Source organism: Felis catus, chromosome C2, assembly GCF_018350175.1.
Source record: "Felis catus isolate Fca126 chromosome C2, F.catus_Fca126_mat1.0, whole genome shotgun sequence".
NCBI lineage: Eukaryota > Metazoa > Chordata > Mammalia > Carnivora > Felidae > Felis > Felis catus.
This window is the reverse complement of record NC_058376.1, coordinates 66,456,651-66,473,396: the sequence shown is the minus strand read 5'-3', so window position 1 is coordinate 66,473,396 and position 16,746 is coordinate 66,456,651. Positions and strand designations below refer to the sequence as shown.

The window sequence follows — 16,746 nt, the reverse complement described above, 5'->3', positions numbered from 1 at the left end:
AATACGTGACAGCCAGGCTATCCACACAGACTATGTCAACATTTCCCTACACTATAGGGAAATTTTTAAGAGGCTATTGAACTCTTTCAATAGAGAATCACATTCTTTTATTAATATTAGTTTCGACTGAACCTTTTGTTTATAATCAGTGGTTATCAACAGAATCAGATTTAATACCTTTTTTAGAAGAAATATCTTTATATCCACAGTACTATACTATCAAGGTATTCCTAAACAACCAATCTATACACATATTTTGGGGGGGAAATATAATGCCCTATGTGTAATAAAGGAAAGATAAAAGGAAAGTCAGTTACAGTATTTCAGATTGTAAATAATCAGGCAGGAATGACTATATATAAGAGACAAAGCAGGACCTAGATCCAAACCTATTGTAGTCCTAAAACATTCCTGTCATCCCAAGGCTGAAGGATGCTGAGCAAGTACCTGAGTTGAACACAAAAGTAGTATCATAGCATACTACCAGATGCATTTTGTTCTCCTTTCCAATTTGACCCCAGTTTTTTGTTTGCTTTGTTTTACACGCTCAACAGTTGGCAAAACATAACATACAGCCTCTAAAATATCTAACAAACGAAAAATGGCAAATGTCAAAATAAATTACTTTTCCAGTATTATTTCCTACTGTTATATTGCCCTCCCTGACCTCCCACTCCATAAGCTCCATATTCTAGACCAATGGTTCTCAACCCTGGCTGTAAAGCAGAATCATCTGGGGAGCATTTAAAAACACCCATCCTGGGCCCCATTCCCAGATATTTTGTTTCAGCTGGTCTGGGAGAGCCAGGTTAGGCATAGTGTTATTTTATTTATTCTGTTATAACCTGTTATTTATTCTGTGTTCCAACACACAAAGTCTCTGACCACTGTTCCTGACAAATTTGGTGAGTGGCTACTACATGTCCCCCCAATACACATTATCATTTTGCCTGTCTCCTTTGCCTGAAACACCTTAGTGGGCCCTACAGATTTAAGCAGGGAGTGACATGAGGGACTCTGCAGTACAATAGTTTTGGTTTAGAATCCCAGCTCCACCATTTCCTACCGGTGACGTTAGAGAATTCTGTTTCCTCATCTATAAGTGATTGATAGCACCCTCCTCGTAGATTTGAAGTACAGATTACCTGAGATAATTCATGTAAAGTGTTCTGCTTTCAGGGCTAAAAACAGAAAAGTGCCATTAAATACGGGCATTGATAATAATACCCTCTATTTAGAAAAGTGACTCTTATAACAATATGAGAAATGGCCATAAGTGTTGAGGATGGAGCCACTGCAAAGCTATTAAGAGCCATGGTAACCAAGCCTAAACTAAGGAAGAAAGGACAGGATGAATGAAACTTACTACAAAAACAAAATTAAAAGAATCTGATAATTTATTGGAAATGAGTTACAGAGTGGGAAAATTTTAAATAGCTATTTGGGTTTGTTTGTTTGTTTGTTTGTTTGACAACACTTTTTATTGTGGTAAAATACACATAACACAAAATTTAGCAATTAACCATTTTGAAGTATACAGTTCAGTGGTATTAAATATATTCATACTGTGGCACAACTATCCCCACCCTCCATCTCCATAACTCTTTGCATCTTGTGAAACTGAAACACTGCACCCATTAAACAACATGCTTAATATTATTAAATAATGACATATAGTTATGTGCTTTGAGCCAGTGTAGCTAGGAAGAGAACACTACTACTAAGAAAAATGAGTTAACACCTGAAAGAGGAACAGGTTTGGAAGAAATGAGGCATTCACTTTTAGATGCTTGTCTTTGAGGATATACCACAGAATATTCTGTGAAGATGTCCAGCAGGTAGCTGAACAAATGAAACTGGGGCTCAGGAAAGAAGTCATGCTGTTCCAGCTTATGCAAAATCTCTACATTCTAAAATCATCCTTCCTGACATTTTGTTCTCTCCTCTATCATTTCTACTTCCCCACTTAAGCTGAATCTCCTACTCAGTCTTTGGATTTACCATGTTACTTAAGTCAGAGGTCTCAAACTGGCAGCCTCTGTCACATCGTTTGACCCAAAGAACGTTTTGAAGATTTTCTGAATTAGTCATCAACACTGAAAAATCGTGAAATTTCACATAAATTTCAACTTTAAGCTTGAAAGTTGGAAATATCTGAGGAAAAAAGTGAGATCATGTTCCCACAGGGAAACAATAACCTGAAGCTGAAGAACAGTTGATGGTTTTAAACAGGGAAGGAGCTTGGCTGGCCTCTGGAGACTTTTGAATGTGTGACCTTTCGGCACCAACCTGTTTCTTCTTTTTTAGCCTCACAGTCCATCAGTCACCTCCCAGCCTCACCTACCTCCCTAACACAGTCCAGACCCCCAAGGGCAAGTTGGTTTGGTCTTTGAACAATGTATTCTCATCATACATTTAGCCAGGCACAGAGTTGGAGAAACAAAGTTGAAATGCATCCCTTCTCTGCACTGTTGACCCTTGTCAGCCTCATCCCCAGCCACACTGGCATTCTCTCAATTCCAATTCCATAAGCCACACATGCTTTCTCCACTTCCAGGCCTTTGCACATACTGTTCATTCTGCCCACAAAGCTAAGCTCAACTCCCTTCTCCTAATCATCTTTCACATATAAAATGACGTTTCTCAGGGAGACCTTCCCAGATTCCCCCTAGTAGCTTAAATGTTCCCCTTTCACACACAGCGCTTCCCCTTTACTTCTCGCAGTAAATAGATTTGTACTGTCTTCATGTCCGTCTCTGAGGCCAGGGCCTTTATCTTGTTCACCACTTTCTAGCACCCAGCACAGCTAGTCTAGCACTTTCATAAAACTTCCAGGAAGTCTCCTAAGCACGTGTTCAAAATGCCCACCCTGCCAGCTTCCCCCAATTCACTTCCTCCACTGCTGCTTCCAGAGTAGAAAAAGACTACTGAAAACCCTCTCCTTTAACCTCAAAGGGTTTTAAGTAGGCGGTGACAGGATTGAAATTCGCTGTTTTAAAAGGTTATGCTACAGGATGTAAAACAAAGGAGAAAGGAGCGGATGTGGGAATCCAATTAGATTATTTCAGCGTCCCACTATTCCGGTTCTAGAAAACCATGGATCCTATACGTCTGTGCTTTTTTTCAGTTACCATGTGCCATGGCACTTTCCATACCTTCGTACATAAAGCGGCATAATCACCGCAAAAACTGCAACCGGCTGCCCTCCACGAGCTCGGTTCTGAAATGTTCACTCCTCCCCGCTGAGAGCCCCCGAGCCCCTAAATTCCCTCGGACTGTGCCAGGTGAGTCCTGGGGCCACACTCGGCGCAGCCAAGCCCGTCCTACCGGAGGTCGCACACGGGCCGCTCCGGGGTCAATGGTTCTTTGGAGGACCACGTCAAGAGAATAGCTAAGGGGATGCGGGTAGCTAAGGAGAAAGGAGAGAAAGGGGGGAGAAACCCTGAAATGCGACGCCGGACGAGGGAATCGAGAACAAGGAACAGGGAGCAAGGTTTACCAAAACGAATCTTCGAACACTCCCACTACAGCTTCCCTCAGCGCCTCAACTACCGGCTTAAACGAGCCACGCCACTAGTGCGACAAAGACAATTCCTTATTCCTGCGACCAGCTTTGGAACCCACCCACCACTTTTAACCGTACCGGCCAATCAGCACAGTGAGGCCTCCGATCAAGACAGTCACACCCCCGATTAGCCAATGAAATTGAAGACTCTCTCTTCCATACCCAGCTCTGGTTGGCCTACCATCCCGGAACAGGCGTTAACTCCGGGCTGTGGCAAGATGGCGTCCCTGGATCGGGTGAAGGTACTGGTATTGGGAGACTCAGGTGAGCGGCTTAATCCACCTCTAGAGTTCCTGACACTGTTGAGTTATCTGATAACCCTCTTCCTTCGCTACTCCCCCGCTTCTCCAACGAACTGGCTCTGACCGTGGCTGAAAGCCCTCTCAAGGTCTAAAAACTACACTTCCCAGAGGACTTTGCTCTGACGAAGGTGGCGTTGCAGGTGGGGGGCGCGGAGCCCCGACCTTTCTCCGCCTTCGCAGCTTTCCAAGCCGGTCTCCCGGGCGACCGCATCCTAGCTTGTATTGCCGATTCCTTTGTTTTAAGAGATATGCAGACATTGAGTATTGTATTGGCGCTGTAAGAAAGATACAGAAGCTGGGATCGTGCCTTCAAGAGATTTTGTTCATTACGGAATTCAAACATGCACAAAGAAAAATGACACTGTTCCAACTGCTTTACAGATATTAACTCATTTAATCTGAGACCAGCCCTATTAACCCCATTTTACAGATGAGAAAAGTGAAGAGGAGAGATATAAATGACAGAAGCTGTTTGAACCCAGAGTCTACGCACTTAAACACTAAGTCATGTTATGAAATGAAATATTGGGTTGTAGTCCTGTTTTAGTCCTGTTTTACTCTCAGCTGGGCTTCTTGATTTCTTTGTTCTCTTTAATCCTAATTGAAAACCTATTATGTACTAGGTTGTAAGAAAAAGAGCAATTAAGATAAGGCTATATTATGAAACAGCTAGGATGTAATGCTGAGCTCAATTTAATCCTAGTGTTAAAATTCTTCTTTTGACACCTTGGACTTTTGAGAACTAGAAGTGAGGTCTGCATTTCCCCTTCTCACCTCACTACCATTCTCTTTCTTACCATAACTTCCAGCCCTGTGCTCATTAAGAACTTGGAATAAATGCTAACCTTGCATTTCGTGGATGTCCTTTTCTGGAGTTGACCTCTGAATGTGTGCTGTAAGCAAAGACATTATGCAAAATGCATGGAAGATATATCATGGAGAGGATACACCCTAAACAACTTGAAAACTAGCCTTACAGTAGACTGTAAACAGTTGTGGTGGAGAGGAGGAAGTTAAGAATGTTTCCACATTGCCTGAAGATTATTTGCATTCCAAAATGTTTTATAGATAGCATTATTTAATATCCCCTTAAGAAAGTTGCATTATGAAATTCTTTTCATATAATCCAAGTTATCAACTCCATTTCTTTAGCTTGAAGTGATGCTGAAGTTAATGAAGTCACTCAGCTAGTAATAATGGTCTAATGGGACTTGGCAAGAGTATAACCAAGTAGAATTTGAGACAAATTCAGAGCTAACGTGATTCATGATGTATAAAGTGGGCTTTCTCCCTCATTTTTAATTCACTTTTCTATCACATCTAACCAACGCTTGATGTTCCATATTGTTGGAATTAGTCAGTTTTTTTCTTTTTCACAAAAATACTTAAGTACCTGCTACATAGCAGGCACTATAGTAAGTGCTGAGACTGTAACTGTGAAATCAATGCATTACATAACAGGGTTGAATTGGCTGCTGCATTAAATGTGGAAAAATGATCAGGCAATTAGTAAGCTTTTCTTTTTCCTGATAGCCTGGTTGTAAAACAGAAGACACAGTCACGCCCACTTGATTGATCTTGTCACACATTCACGGACATTAGGCTATGTATGGAAAGTCGGTTATTGCCTTTTTGTCATTTCCCTTTTAACACTGATTTAATAACAGGTAAGGATATGCTTTTTACACTTCATCTGCCTTTGTATTCAGACTTCAAAGTTTATTTTTGAATAAAGTCTTATTTCCCCTGTGAAATGTTGAGGATTTCACAAACATATAAAAGAATGACTCGAAATATAGAGATTTGTTTTATATCCCCTAGAGATAGTTGAAAATTTAGTTAGGAATCCTGAAAGTCTCACTAATACACACATACGTTTTTCCTCTTTGTTCTTTCAGAGATAAGAGATAAGCTTAACACATTACCAGCAACCATATTTGGAACTGGCATTTATTTAATTATATTGGACTTTTTCCCCTAAGCAAATCAAGGGCATTCTTTTGATCTAATTTGATTCTAATGGTAAAAGCATAGAATTAGTAGCTCCCAAAATTCTTAAAGAAATGAATAGTCAGCCAATTTTCTTGGCACTTCAGTAATTCTTACTGCTGACAATCTATCCAGGGTTAGTCAACTCTTCCCACCCAAAGCAGTTAATTCATGGAGAGCTATACAATATTAACTGCATAGAGATGTTTGCTGACACAGTTAAGCTTAACTAGAAGCTCAAACCTTGCATCAGGCTGGTAACCAAGCGTGTAGATATATGTCTCCAACATAGACAACCTACATGGAAACACCAATCAACAATATGCCCTAAAGGTCACAGATGTCAAATGCAGTGCAGTAAATACAAAGACAGAGCCAAATTTGAGTACTCAAAAATCGAAAAGTCTGTGTTGAAAAAAATAAAAAGAATTAAAAGGAAACCTGAGAAAATGTTTGATTCAACTGCATGAGACAGCTAATATATAAAGACGTTATGTAAATTGATAACCCTAAACCCATTAGATAAACGGGCAGAGAACATCAACAGATAATTTCGTAAGAGAGGAAAGACAACTGATTAACAAAGATTGTAATGGATATCTTTACCAGAAGGTAAAGAAATGCAGACTAAAGCAAGATGTCACTTTTTTTTTTTTTATCAAATTAACATAGATGAAAAAGCAACAACATACATACTCTTGAGGTGCAACAGGATCTGCAGGCTTATATGTATGGCTGGTGGCAGAGTAACCAGATGAAAGTTGTCAACATATATCAAGAACTTTAAATGTTCATTTCACTTCTGGAAGGGTATACTATGGAAATCATTTTAATTTGAAACAAAAATTTAAACAAGTCTTTTCTTAGCATAGTGAAAAGTTCAAAACATATCTAATAATGAGGGAATGGTTAAGTAAATTGTTATGTCTACTCTCTGAACTACTATGGAGACATTAAAAATGTTTCTGAAGGGATACCTGGTTGGCTCAATCAGTTGACCATCCGACTTCAGCTCAAGTCATGATCTCAAGGTTCTTGAGTTTAAGCCCCACATCTGGCTGGCTAGAAGTCTGTCAACGCAGAGCCCGCTTCGGATCCTGTGTTCCCCTCTCCCTGCCCTTGTGCTCTCTCAAAAATAAATAATATTTTTTAATGTTTATGAAGATTCTGTAATAACATGGAAAAATTTAACCCCTAAATAGATATTAATTAAGGCACTGTTCTGGAGACTGGAGGTGAAAACAATGTGTAAAACCTAGTCCCAACCCTCAAAGAACTTAAACTGAGTGAATAAAAACTATAAACAAAGAAGTGTAATAATGTGTTTTTTAAGTGCTTTGTAGAAAAATGTACAGGGCACAGAAGAGACCCAGAGGATGGTGGATAGCGTGCTTAGTTCTACCTTTGTGTAGTTCAAGAAAACTTTAGAACTAGAAAGATGCTGAGTCTTGAAAGATTAATTCACCAGCCAATTTGGGAGAGAAAATGAATGGGCAGGATGAGGAGAATATTTCAGACCAAACCAGCTATGTAAACAAAGGCGGGTATTGTCTTTAAGTTCACCATGTATATATTCACAATAACAACCTACTTTTAGAAACCCCCTGCTAATGGTATTAAATAAACCTACATGTTGCTTATAGGGCTCTTCAGGCCATTTTTCCTTTTTTAAATTTTTTTTTCAACATTTATTTATTTTTGGGACAGAGAGAGACAGAGCATGAACGGGCGAGGGGCAGAGAGAGAGGGAGACACAAAATCGGAAACAGGCTCCAGGCTCTGAGCCATCAGCCCAGAGCCCGACGCGGGGCTCGAACTCACGGACCGCGAGATCGTGACCTGGCTGAAGTCGGACGCTTAACCGACTGTGCCACCCAGGCGCCCCTCCTTTTTTAAAATTCATTACAGATTGTCTGTAAATATAACTCTTTATAATAAAAAATAAACATAATTAATAGGTTCATACACAGTAATGCGCACAAACAGGTGGTCTAAATTTTTGATACAACTAGTGTTACATAAAGATTCACCAGCTATGCTTGTTACAGTGGCATCCCAAAATGCTGTTAATTGAATGAGTGACTCTACATACAGGCATACAGAAGAACTCATTCTCTTTCTTCTTCATCTAGATCTCCATATGCTAGTTCTAGCATTAATAACTACATTATCTTGAACCCAGTGGGTCTACAAGAAAATAAAGTTCTGCCTTAACGTAAAGGACCATGATGTAGGAGAGGGAATAGAGTAGTTCTATTTTCCCAAAGGGTCAAGTCTGAGCCAGGTTGTTGACTGCCTTTTAAAAATCACTATATAGGAGAACTAGAGGGTCTAAATATGAAATTGTGAAATGGTGAATCCCTGTCACAATATTCAAGCACAATTTGAGAGAACCACTGTCTTTAACCATCTTCTCTGTATCAATAAAGCTTATTAAGTGGTTGGTATGGTATGACCACCCTTCAGCCAACCATACTTTACCTATCATTATTACTGCATATGCTCAGTCTTACTTTTGTCATAATGGATATTTCAGCATGTCTCTTACATGACTAGAGTTCTTAAATCTTTTACAGGTGTTGGGAAATCTTCACTGGTTCATCTTCTGTGCCAAAATCAAGTACTGGGAAATCCATCATGGACTGTGGGCTGCTCAGTAGATGTCAGAGTATGTGTTTCCGATATTTTAGTTTTTCTTTAGTCATATTAAAGATCAGTCCTTCAAACTACATGATCAAATTATAGTACTGTAGTCAAAACTGATACTAATAGCTAGGCTATTAACTACCTACTCTGCATTAGATACTATGCCAAATGCCTTGTATGTCTTTTCTTATTTAATCTTTTTTAAACTGAGACATAACTGGAGAAACTAAGACATGGAGAAGTAAACTACCTTGATCAAATTCACTCAGTGCAAAAAAAGCAGAGTTAAGATTGGATCCTAGACTTAACCCAGTCTATGGCCATACCACCCTGAATGCACCTGATCTCTATCTATATAAATAGTCTTAATCCAGAGACTTCTGTGTTAATTACTGTGTTATATACCCAGAGTTCACTTAACATGCTCCATAAATAATTCTATCTAATCCTTTGGCACTCAGACTGACAACTTGGGGCTAGAAATATAAAGTCAAAAGCTTCTGGAGCCTTATGTCTGGGTCTTCTTCTCTTCCACTTCACATTTAGCAAACTTGGGTACAGTTTCCTAACTCTCTATCTTCCCAGATACTGTTGGTCTTTGCTAATCCCAACTAGTCCTGTCCAAGTGTCTCTTCTGCTAGCATACATCTCTCCATTGACTTAAGAAATGAAAAGGGAAGGAATTGTTCAATTGAATTAGTTCAATTGACAGTTATTTTCCTTCAGTTCTTTGAAGCTGTTGTCCCACAGACTGTGACTTATATTTCTAGTGATTGGAAATCTTTTGTCAGCCTAATTATTATTCCTTTTTAAGGTAATTTCTTCTCTCTAGTTGCTTTTAAAAGATTTTTTTTTTTTATGTTCTGTAGTTTTGCTAACTTATGTCTAGGTATGTGTTCATTTTTAGTCATCCTGTCATAAGGTTGTGCCTCTCCTGTCTGTCTTTATTTTTCAAATTTTTTAGCCACTATCTGTTGTCTTCCCTCATTCACTCTGTCTTCCCCTTTTGAACTTGTATTAGATTTTTTTTAATGTTTTATTTATTTTTGAGACAGAAAGAGACAGAGCATGAGCAGGGGAGGGGCAGAGAGAGAGGGAGACACAGACTCCAAAGCAGCTCCAGGCTCCGAGCAGTCAGCACAGAGCCCGACGCGGGGCTGGAACTCACGAACCGCGAGATCGTGACCTGAGCCGAAGTCGGATGCCCAACCAACTGAGCCACCCAGGTGCCCCAGAACTTGTATTAGATTTTTATTCTCTGTGTCTTTTAATTGTACTTACATGTTTTCTATTTTTTGTTTCTCCTTTGTGTGTTCTGGATCATGTATTCATATCATTAAGAATTTTGGGGGGCGCCTCGGTTAAGCGTCTGACTTCGGCTCAGGTCATGATCTCAGATTCGTGAATTTGAGCCCCGCATAGGGCTCTGTGCTGACAGCTCAGAGCCTGGAGCCTGCTTCAGATTCTGTGTCTCCCTCTGTCTCCACCCCTCCCCCACTCACATTCTGTCTCCATCTCTCTCTCAAAAAATAAATAAACATTAAAAAAAAGTTTAAAAAAGAATCCCTTCAATTATGTCTAATCTGCTTTTTAAAATATCCACCAAGTTTTTCATCTCAGTAACTATAATTTTTTATTTCTAGATATTCCTTTTGGTTCCTTTTCAAATGTCAAAATCTTTCAAAATATCCTGACCTTTCATTATGGTTTTACTTTTTATTTTATTAACATAGTATTTTATGGTTTCTTTTGGATTGTTTTATTTTTTCTGAGTGGGTGATAGATATTCAACTTGCTGTGTATGCTGACTATACCTCATGAAAATGTATGTCTTTGTATGGTTTATAATTCTTTGAAGATGATCACATCTTCAGCAGGATATTTTTTTTCTTCTTCCCTGTGGAAATTTTGTGTGCTTGTTGTGTGAAAGTACAGTACCTTTTCATTTCTGTTGCTTCCAGAGCCCTAGGGATTTCAAGGGTACTTACAATTTTACAGCTAGGAGTCTCCATGCCACCTAGATAATGTATATTCTTTAAGTTTCCGATTCTAGTACAGGCCTGTGGTTTTCTTTTTTTGTGGACCCTCTATCTGTTCTGTACCACCCCTACCTGAAGTCCCTGACAGAAAGTTTTTCCTACTTTCCTGAACCAGTGGACAGTTCTTCCTACTCTCTTTGACTGGGCAGCTCACCAAGGGTCCAGATTTCATGAAGGGAACTGTAGTCTGGTCCTTGTCACCCACTCATATATATTCTGCCTTAGAAGCCAGAAAACAGGGGCACCTGGGTAGCTCAGTCAGTTAAGCATCCAACTTCATCTCGGGTCATGATCATGAGATTGAGACCCATGTCGGGCTCTGCATTGACAGCACAGAGCCTGCTTCAGATTGTCTGTCTCCCTCTCTCTCTACCTCTCTCTCTCAGCCTCTCTCTCTCTTTCTTTCTCTCTCAAAAATAAATAAACATTAAAAAAAAAAAGCCAGAAAACAGATCTCTATTCCTGGATGGACACTAAAACTCCAGGGACCAGCCCCTGAAGCTGTCTCCTCTGAATCTGGGTCAGTTCCCACTTCTCACTCTAATTTTAAGTTCTTCATTTCTGGCATCTCAGGATTTCCCTTTATTTTCTTGAACTTGTCCTCTTTATTTTATAAAAATATTTCTATGGCATTTCTGTGAATTTGAAGTCAGAGGGGACCTGTATGTGTCATTTCAGCCTGCTATGTTCCCAAATTCTTGGATATAGGAGAAAAACAAATACTAGATAATGAGTTCATTTGGCAACTTGCCAATAGCAAGTTCTGGACCGGATTTCCTTTTGGACTTTTCACAATCCCTTTCTGTGGGAAAGCATAATATTGAAAAGAAACTTAGATTTAAACTCCCACTTCCTGGGTCAGTTCCCATATTGCCTTTTGCTTCCTCAAGAGTGACTTTAGAGTAATCAGTTTACTTCTCTGAGCCTTAGTTTATCCTCTACAGAATATAGGTAAATAATGCCTGCTTTAGCTAGCCTTCAGGTTTGTAGGTTATGTTATACTGTGACTGATTTTACTGGAATGAGTCTGGTACTAATTGACTCCTATAAAGCCAGGCTGGCCTGAACTGCATTATTGTTGAAGAATGGGGCATATGGAGGTGAAAGTTATAACTCTTCACTGTGTCTTGAGCTAGTTGGTCTCTGTCTTTCATCTTTGAGAAGAATGCATTTCTTGAATGACAACATAAGTGAAAGGCATTTGTAAATGATAATCTTAAGGAAAGTTGTCATAGACATGTAAATTGTTTTGACTACTGTTGTAATAAAGTAAACAGTTCTTCCCTCTAGCAAGAATGATTAAATCTGATAAAAACCATTACCTAAATAGCTTGGAATACTTTCTTCTGTAGCAGCTTTTGTATTGCAGTTATAGCTTCTATGTTATTGAAACCAGAGAGAGGGTATCTCCAGAATCCAGGTAGATGTGTTAATACACTCTTTTCAAAACTCTTAGAAACAATTGTCTGTTTTAGCTCATTTTACATCTAAGAGCTTACTAAAAATAGAGATAATAAAGGTGATAATGTAATTGTTTAATTCAAATATTGGGTGAAACTAATGAGCTTAATGTATGTACTCAGTAATTACTAACATTTTGGATTTAATATGCATTGGAGAGGTATTCATAACTGAATTGAAGGGAAAAGGGAAAAGTTTTATTTTACAGTGTTCTTCATTCATGACTGTCTTCTAATTTTGTTGCCCCAAGTCTAATGGGACTAATATAAATGCATGGCTACTCTTAATCATGAAAACAAGACTTACAGAATTTTAATCTTTTCACAAATTATAAATAAGGAAATTGACTTGTAATTTATTGTTCATTTTAATGGGATTTTAACTCTCTAATTTACACATTGCATACAATCAATATTTATTGACTTCCTCTTTGGGCAGCATAATAATGTGCAAGCACTGAGGAGAAATTTAAAAAGAAAAGACAATCTCTATCCTCACTAAGAATGTGAAGTAGGATCTAGTAGGTGGCACAAAGTTCATATATATGAATAATTTTAAAAATAACATACTGGGGTGCCTGGGTGGCTTAGTCGGTTAAGTGTCTGACTTCAGCTCAGGTCATGATCTCATGGTTCGTGGGTTCGAGCCCCGCATCGGGCTCTGTGCTGACAGCTTACTCAGAGCCTGGAGCCTGCTTCGGATTCTGTGCCTTCTTCTGTCTCTGTCCTTCTGCCTCTTTTGTACTCTGTCTCTTTCTACCTCTCAAAAATAAATAAATGTTAAAAAAATTTTTTAAAAGAAATAAATAACAATAGTACTGAATGATGGCTTACTTTGCCAAAGCACCGATTTTACAAACTAATTCAAGTGATTCCCACAACAACCCTTCCAGATAGGTGCTCTTAGTGCCCCTATTTGATACATGAAACAGTAGAGGCACAGAGGTGTTAAATGTCTTGTCCAAGGTCACATTGCTAGTTAGTGATGGGTTGGAATTCAACCCCAGGTGGTCTGGTTCAAGAGCCTGTGCTCTTGAGCACTATTCTGTACTGCCTCATGTTCCAGAATGGTATTAAGAAAAAAGTATTCTGCTGTTAAATACAGTAACCACTAGACTAATTGTGGCAATTTAAATTTAAATTAAATTAAAATTTTAGTTCCTCAGTTAAACAAACTAGCAACATTTGAACTGCCCAATAGTAACATGTTGCCAGTGGTTACTGTATTGGACATTTCCATCATTGCAGAACATTCTGAGACAGCACTGATAGACAACATTTATAGAGAAGGTTAAGTGTTAATAGCAGTTCAAGAGAAAAAGTTGAGGTGCTTGTAAAGAATGGAAAATTATATTGAGTGTCAATGATTGAACAGGTGGCCTGGACAATGGACAAATGGACTGACTATTCCTCAAGAAGGGGGATATATATTATAGGTGAAAGAGAAGTAAATGATAATAAATTCACTACTGGACATGATGAAGGGAAGTATCTATGAGCTCTCCAACTGAAACTGTCCAGAAGGCATTCAGAGATGAGGTAGGGAAGCTTAAGAGAGAATTCTAAATTGGACTCATCTATATAGATATAATCCCAGACGGTGAGAGATGGTGAGTTTTTCCAAAAAGCAAATTTAGAAAGAGAAGACCTGAGAGAAAACCTTGGGGTATATTTGGAGAGTTGAAGATGAGAAGAGAGGTCAGAGAAAGACTGATCAAAGAGGTAAGAAGATAGCCAAGATGATGAAATACCACAAGAGTAAATGGAGATGAGAATTTCACGAAGGAGAGAATGAGTTTTGATATGAAATGCTATAGAGGTGTAAGAACTGAGAGAGAGGGAAAAAATGGTGATGATGAAGTCAATCCTGACCTTTGACCTTTGACCTTGCAATGGAAAGTTAATAGTAGAAACCAAATGATGTGAGTAGGCAAAGAGGAAATAGAGACAAGTTTAAATCCATCTTTCACAAAGTTTAGAGGTTAAATAAAGGAGTGAATGGGTACAGAATAGAAGGGAAAGCAACAGTCTTTTTTTTAAATAGGGGAAATGAGCTTGGCTAAAGGCAAAATAAGATTACTAGAAAGGAAGAGGCAATTAGCAGTAACCTTTATATTTTTCATTCATCCATTTGTTCCTTTAGTACATATATTACATGCCTCCCGAGTTTCAGACACTGCAAGGAATTGGAAGTATAGCAGCAAATTAGACAAGTTTGGCAGTATACTTTTTTGATGGTACATGACAAGGTAGGGGTCCCCAAACTCCTCCCCTTCTTTGGGGGGTCTGGAATGGAAACTGTATAGAGGTCAGAAGATTCTCAGTGTGTTGGGGAATGGGTTGGGCCAAGGACTTCCCAGCAGCTGAGGGCCTCTCTCTTCTTGCTTTCATTGGTGCTGGTGGTCCAGGGAGCTCTTACTCCTTAGAGCCTATGTGGACCATAAGGTTTACCACCCATTGCCATAGCCAAATTCATTGTCATACCAGGAAATGAGCTTGACAAAGTGGTGATTGAAGGCAATGCCAGCCCAGCATTGTCACTGTTAAAGTTGCAGGAGACAACCTGGTCCTCAGTGTAGCCCCAGATGCCCTTGAGGGGCCCTCTGATCCCTGCTTCACCACCTTCTTGATGTCATTGTGTTTGGCAGGTTTCTCTAGGTGGCAGGTCAAATCCATGACTAGCACGCTGAGGGTAGGGACATGGAAGGCCATGCCAGTGAGTTTCCCATTCAGCTCAGGGATGACCTTACCCATAGCCTTGGTGGTGCCAATAGAAGCAGTTATGGTATTCTGTGCAGCCCGGTGGCCATCATGCCACAGCTTCTCAGAGGGACCACCCATGGTCTTCTGGGTGGCAGTGATGGCATGCACTGTGTCATGTGTCCCTCCATGATCCCACAGTTGTCACAGATGACCTTGGCCAGAGGTGCAAAGTAGTTGGTGGTGCAGGAGGCATTGCTAACAATCTTGAGGGAGTTGTCGTATTTCTCATGGTTCATGCCCATCACAAACTTGGGCACATCAGCAGAAGGGGCAGAGATGATGACCCTCTTGGCCCTATCCTTCAAGTGAGCCTCAGCTTTCTCCATGGTGATGAAGACCCAGTGTACTCCACAACATACTCAGCATCAGCATCACTCCATTTGATGTTAGCGAGATCTTGCTCCTAGAAGACAGAATTAGGCTTTTCATTGATGGCAAGTTTCCCATTCTCAGCCTTGACTGTGCTGTTGAGTTTGCCATGGGTGGAATCATACTGGAACATGTCCATGTTGTTAAGGTCAACGAAGGGGTCATTGATGACAACAGTATCCACTTTGCCAGAGTTAAAAGGAACCATGGTGACCAGGCGCCCAATATGGCCAAATCCATTTACTCCAGGCTTCACCATTGTGTCTCAGGGATGTGGCTGGCACTGCATCAGAAGATGTGGCTGTCTGTCAAAGGGGGAAGAGCAGGGGCACCTGGATGGCTCAGTTGGTTAAGCGCCTGACTCCTGGTTTCGGCTCAGGTCATGATCTTACAGTTTGTGCAGAGCCCGCTTGGGGTTCTCTCTCTCTCCCTCTCTCTGCCCCTCCCCTGCTCATGCTCGCTCGCTCTCTCTCTCTCTCTCTCTCTCTCTCTCTCAAAATAAATAAATAAATAATAAATAAATAAATAAACTTAAAAAAATTTTTTTAAATAAAAGGGTGGAGGAAGAGCAGAGAGCCTCTTCATGCTTTATAAAAGTTACAAATAATAGGGGCACCTGGGTGGCTCAGTTGGTTGGGCATCTGACTTCAGCTCAGGTCATGATCTCACAGCTAATGGGTTTGAGCCCCGCATCTGGCTCTGTGCTGACAGCTCAGAGCCTGGAGCCTGCTTTGGATTCTGTGTCTCCCTCTCTCTCTCTCTGCCCCTCCCCAACTCATGCTCTGTCTCTCTCTCCATCAAAAAATAAATAAACATTAAAAAAATTTAAATAAAAGTTACAAGTAATAGGTAAACTCCTCAAATGAGGTAAAGCCTTTCGTACTTAGTCTTGATATAGTTTTTAATAAAAAATCAAAAGGTGAGTAAATGAGAAGTACCAAAGTGACAGCAGCATTGAGGAGTCTGGTTCCTTTTCCCACTTAATTAGCAGCATATACTGTTGCTACATTTTGAGAAAACCCTTGCTTGCATAGCTGTCAAGTCTTTAATGACTTAAAGTATCAGATACTTGATGACCTGATTTAAATATAAAACATATTTCTTATAATTTGCCATTACTCTCAGTCATGCTGGGCTCTTAGCATTGCACCAACTGACCACTTACTGTATCCAGAGCAATACTTATTGTAATGTCAAGTTTTCCCTTGGAGACCACTCACCCATATGAAAGATATGTCATAGCTACAAACTATAAGCCACTGGTTTAAAATTCTTAGGACTCATTCCATTTGAATTAAGTTAAGCTAAATATTAGTTGAGCAAGTTGGAAAGGAAGAAGGGTACCTTCTCTTGTAATTCTGGAAGGAGACAATGAAAGAATTGATTAGGGAAGGTATTCTGTGGTAGGAAAGAGTATAGATGAGGACATCCATGTGGCTTGGGAGTGAGTATATGTAGCCAGAGCAAGCTGGCTAACAGACCTAGTACATTGCAAGACTAAGAGGGCATGCTACATATGTATTACATGATTGCTATTCTTGGAAGTCACTGTACAGTCTTTTAGGGGAGGCAACATTAGACATTTGAAATAATTTTAGAGAAAAAAAGTGATG

The 16,746-nt window shown here is 39.8% G+C and overlaps 2 protein-coding genes and 1 pseudogene across 7 annotated transcripts in view; 1 reads left to right on the top strand and 2 right to left on the bottom strand.

Annotated features, from left to right (window-relative positions):
* Positions 1-3,751, bottom strand: part of GTF2E1 (general transcription factor IIE subunit 1) — a 36,024-nt gene extending 32,273 nt beyond the window's left edge. Inside the window, exon 1 of one of the 5 annotated variants that reach the window (XM_006936086.5) lies at positions 3,728-3,751. The gene's annotated coding sequence lies outside the window, so the exon portion shown is untranslated. The other 4 variants (XM_006936083.4, XM_006936085.4, XM_006936084.5 and 1 more) reach the window with 4 other exon arrangements.
* Positions 3,752-3,765: 14 nt separating this feature from the next.
* Positions 3,766-16,746, top strand: part of RABL3 (RAB, member of RAS oncogene family like 3) — a 38,322-nt gene continuing 25,341 nt past the window's right edge. Inside the window, exons 1-2 of one of the 2 annotated variants that reach the window (XM_003991680.6) lie at positions 3,766-3,829; positions 8,433-8,524. In XM_003991680.6, the coding sequence (XP_003991729.1) occupies positions 3,784-3,829; positions 8,433-8,524 (138 nt within the window). In that variant the 5' untranslated portion in view covers positions 3,766-3,783. Of the gene's footprint in view, positions 3,830-8,432; positions 8,525-16,746 lie in introns of those variants that run through there. The other variant, XM_045036996.1, reaches the window with a different exon arrangement.
* LOC109503468 lies at positions 13,992-15,548 on the bottom strand (annotated as a pseudogene).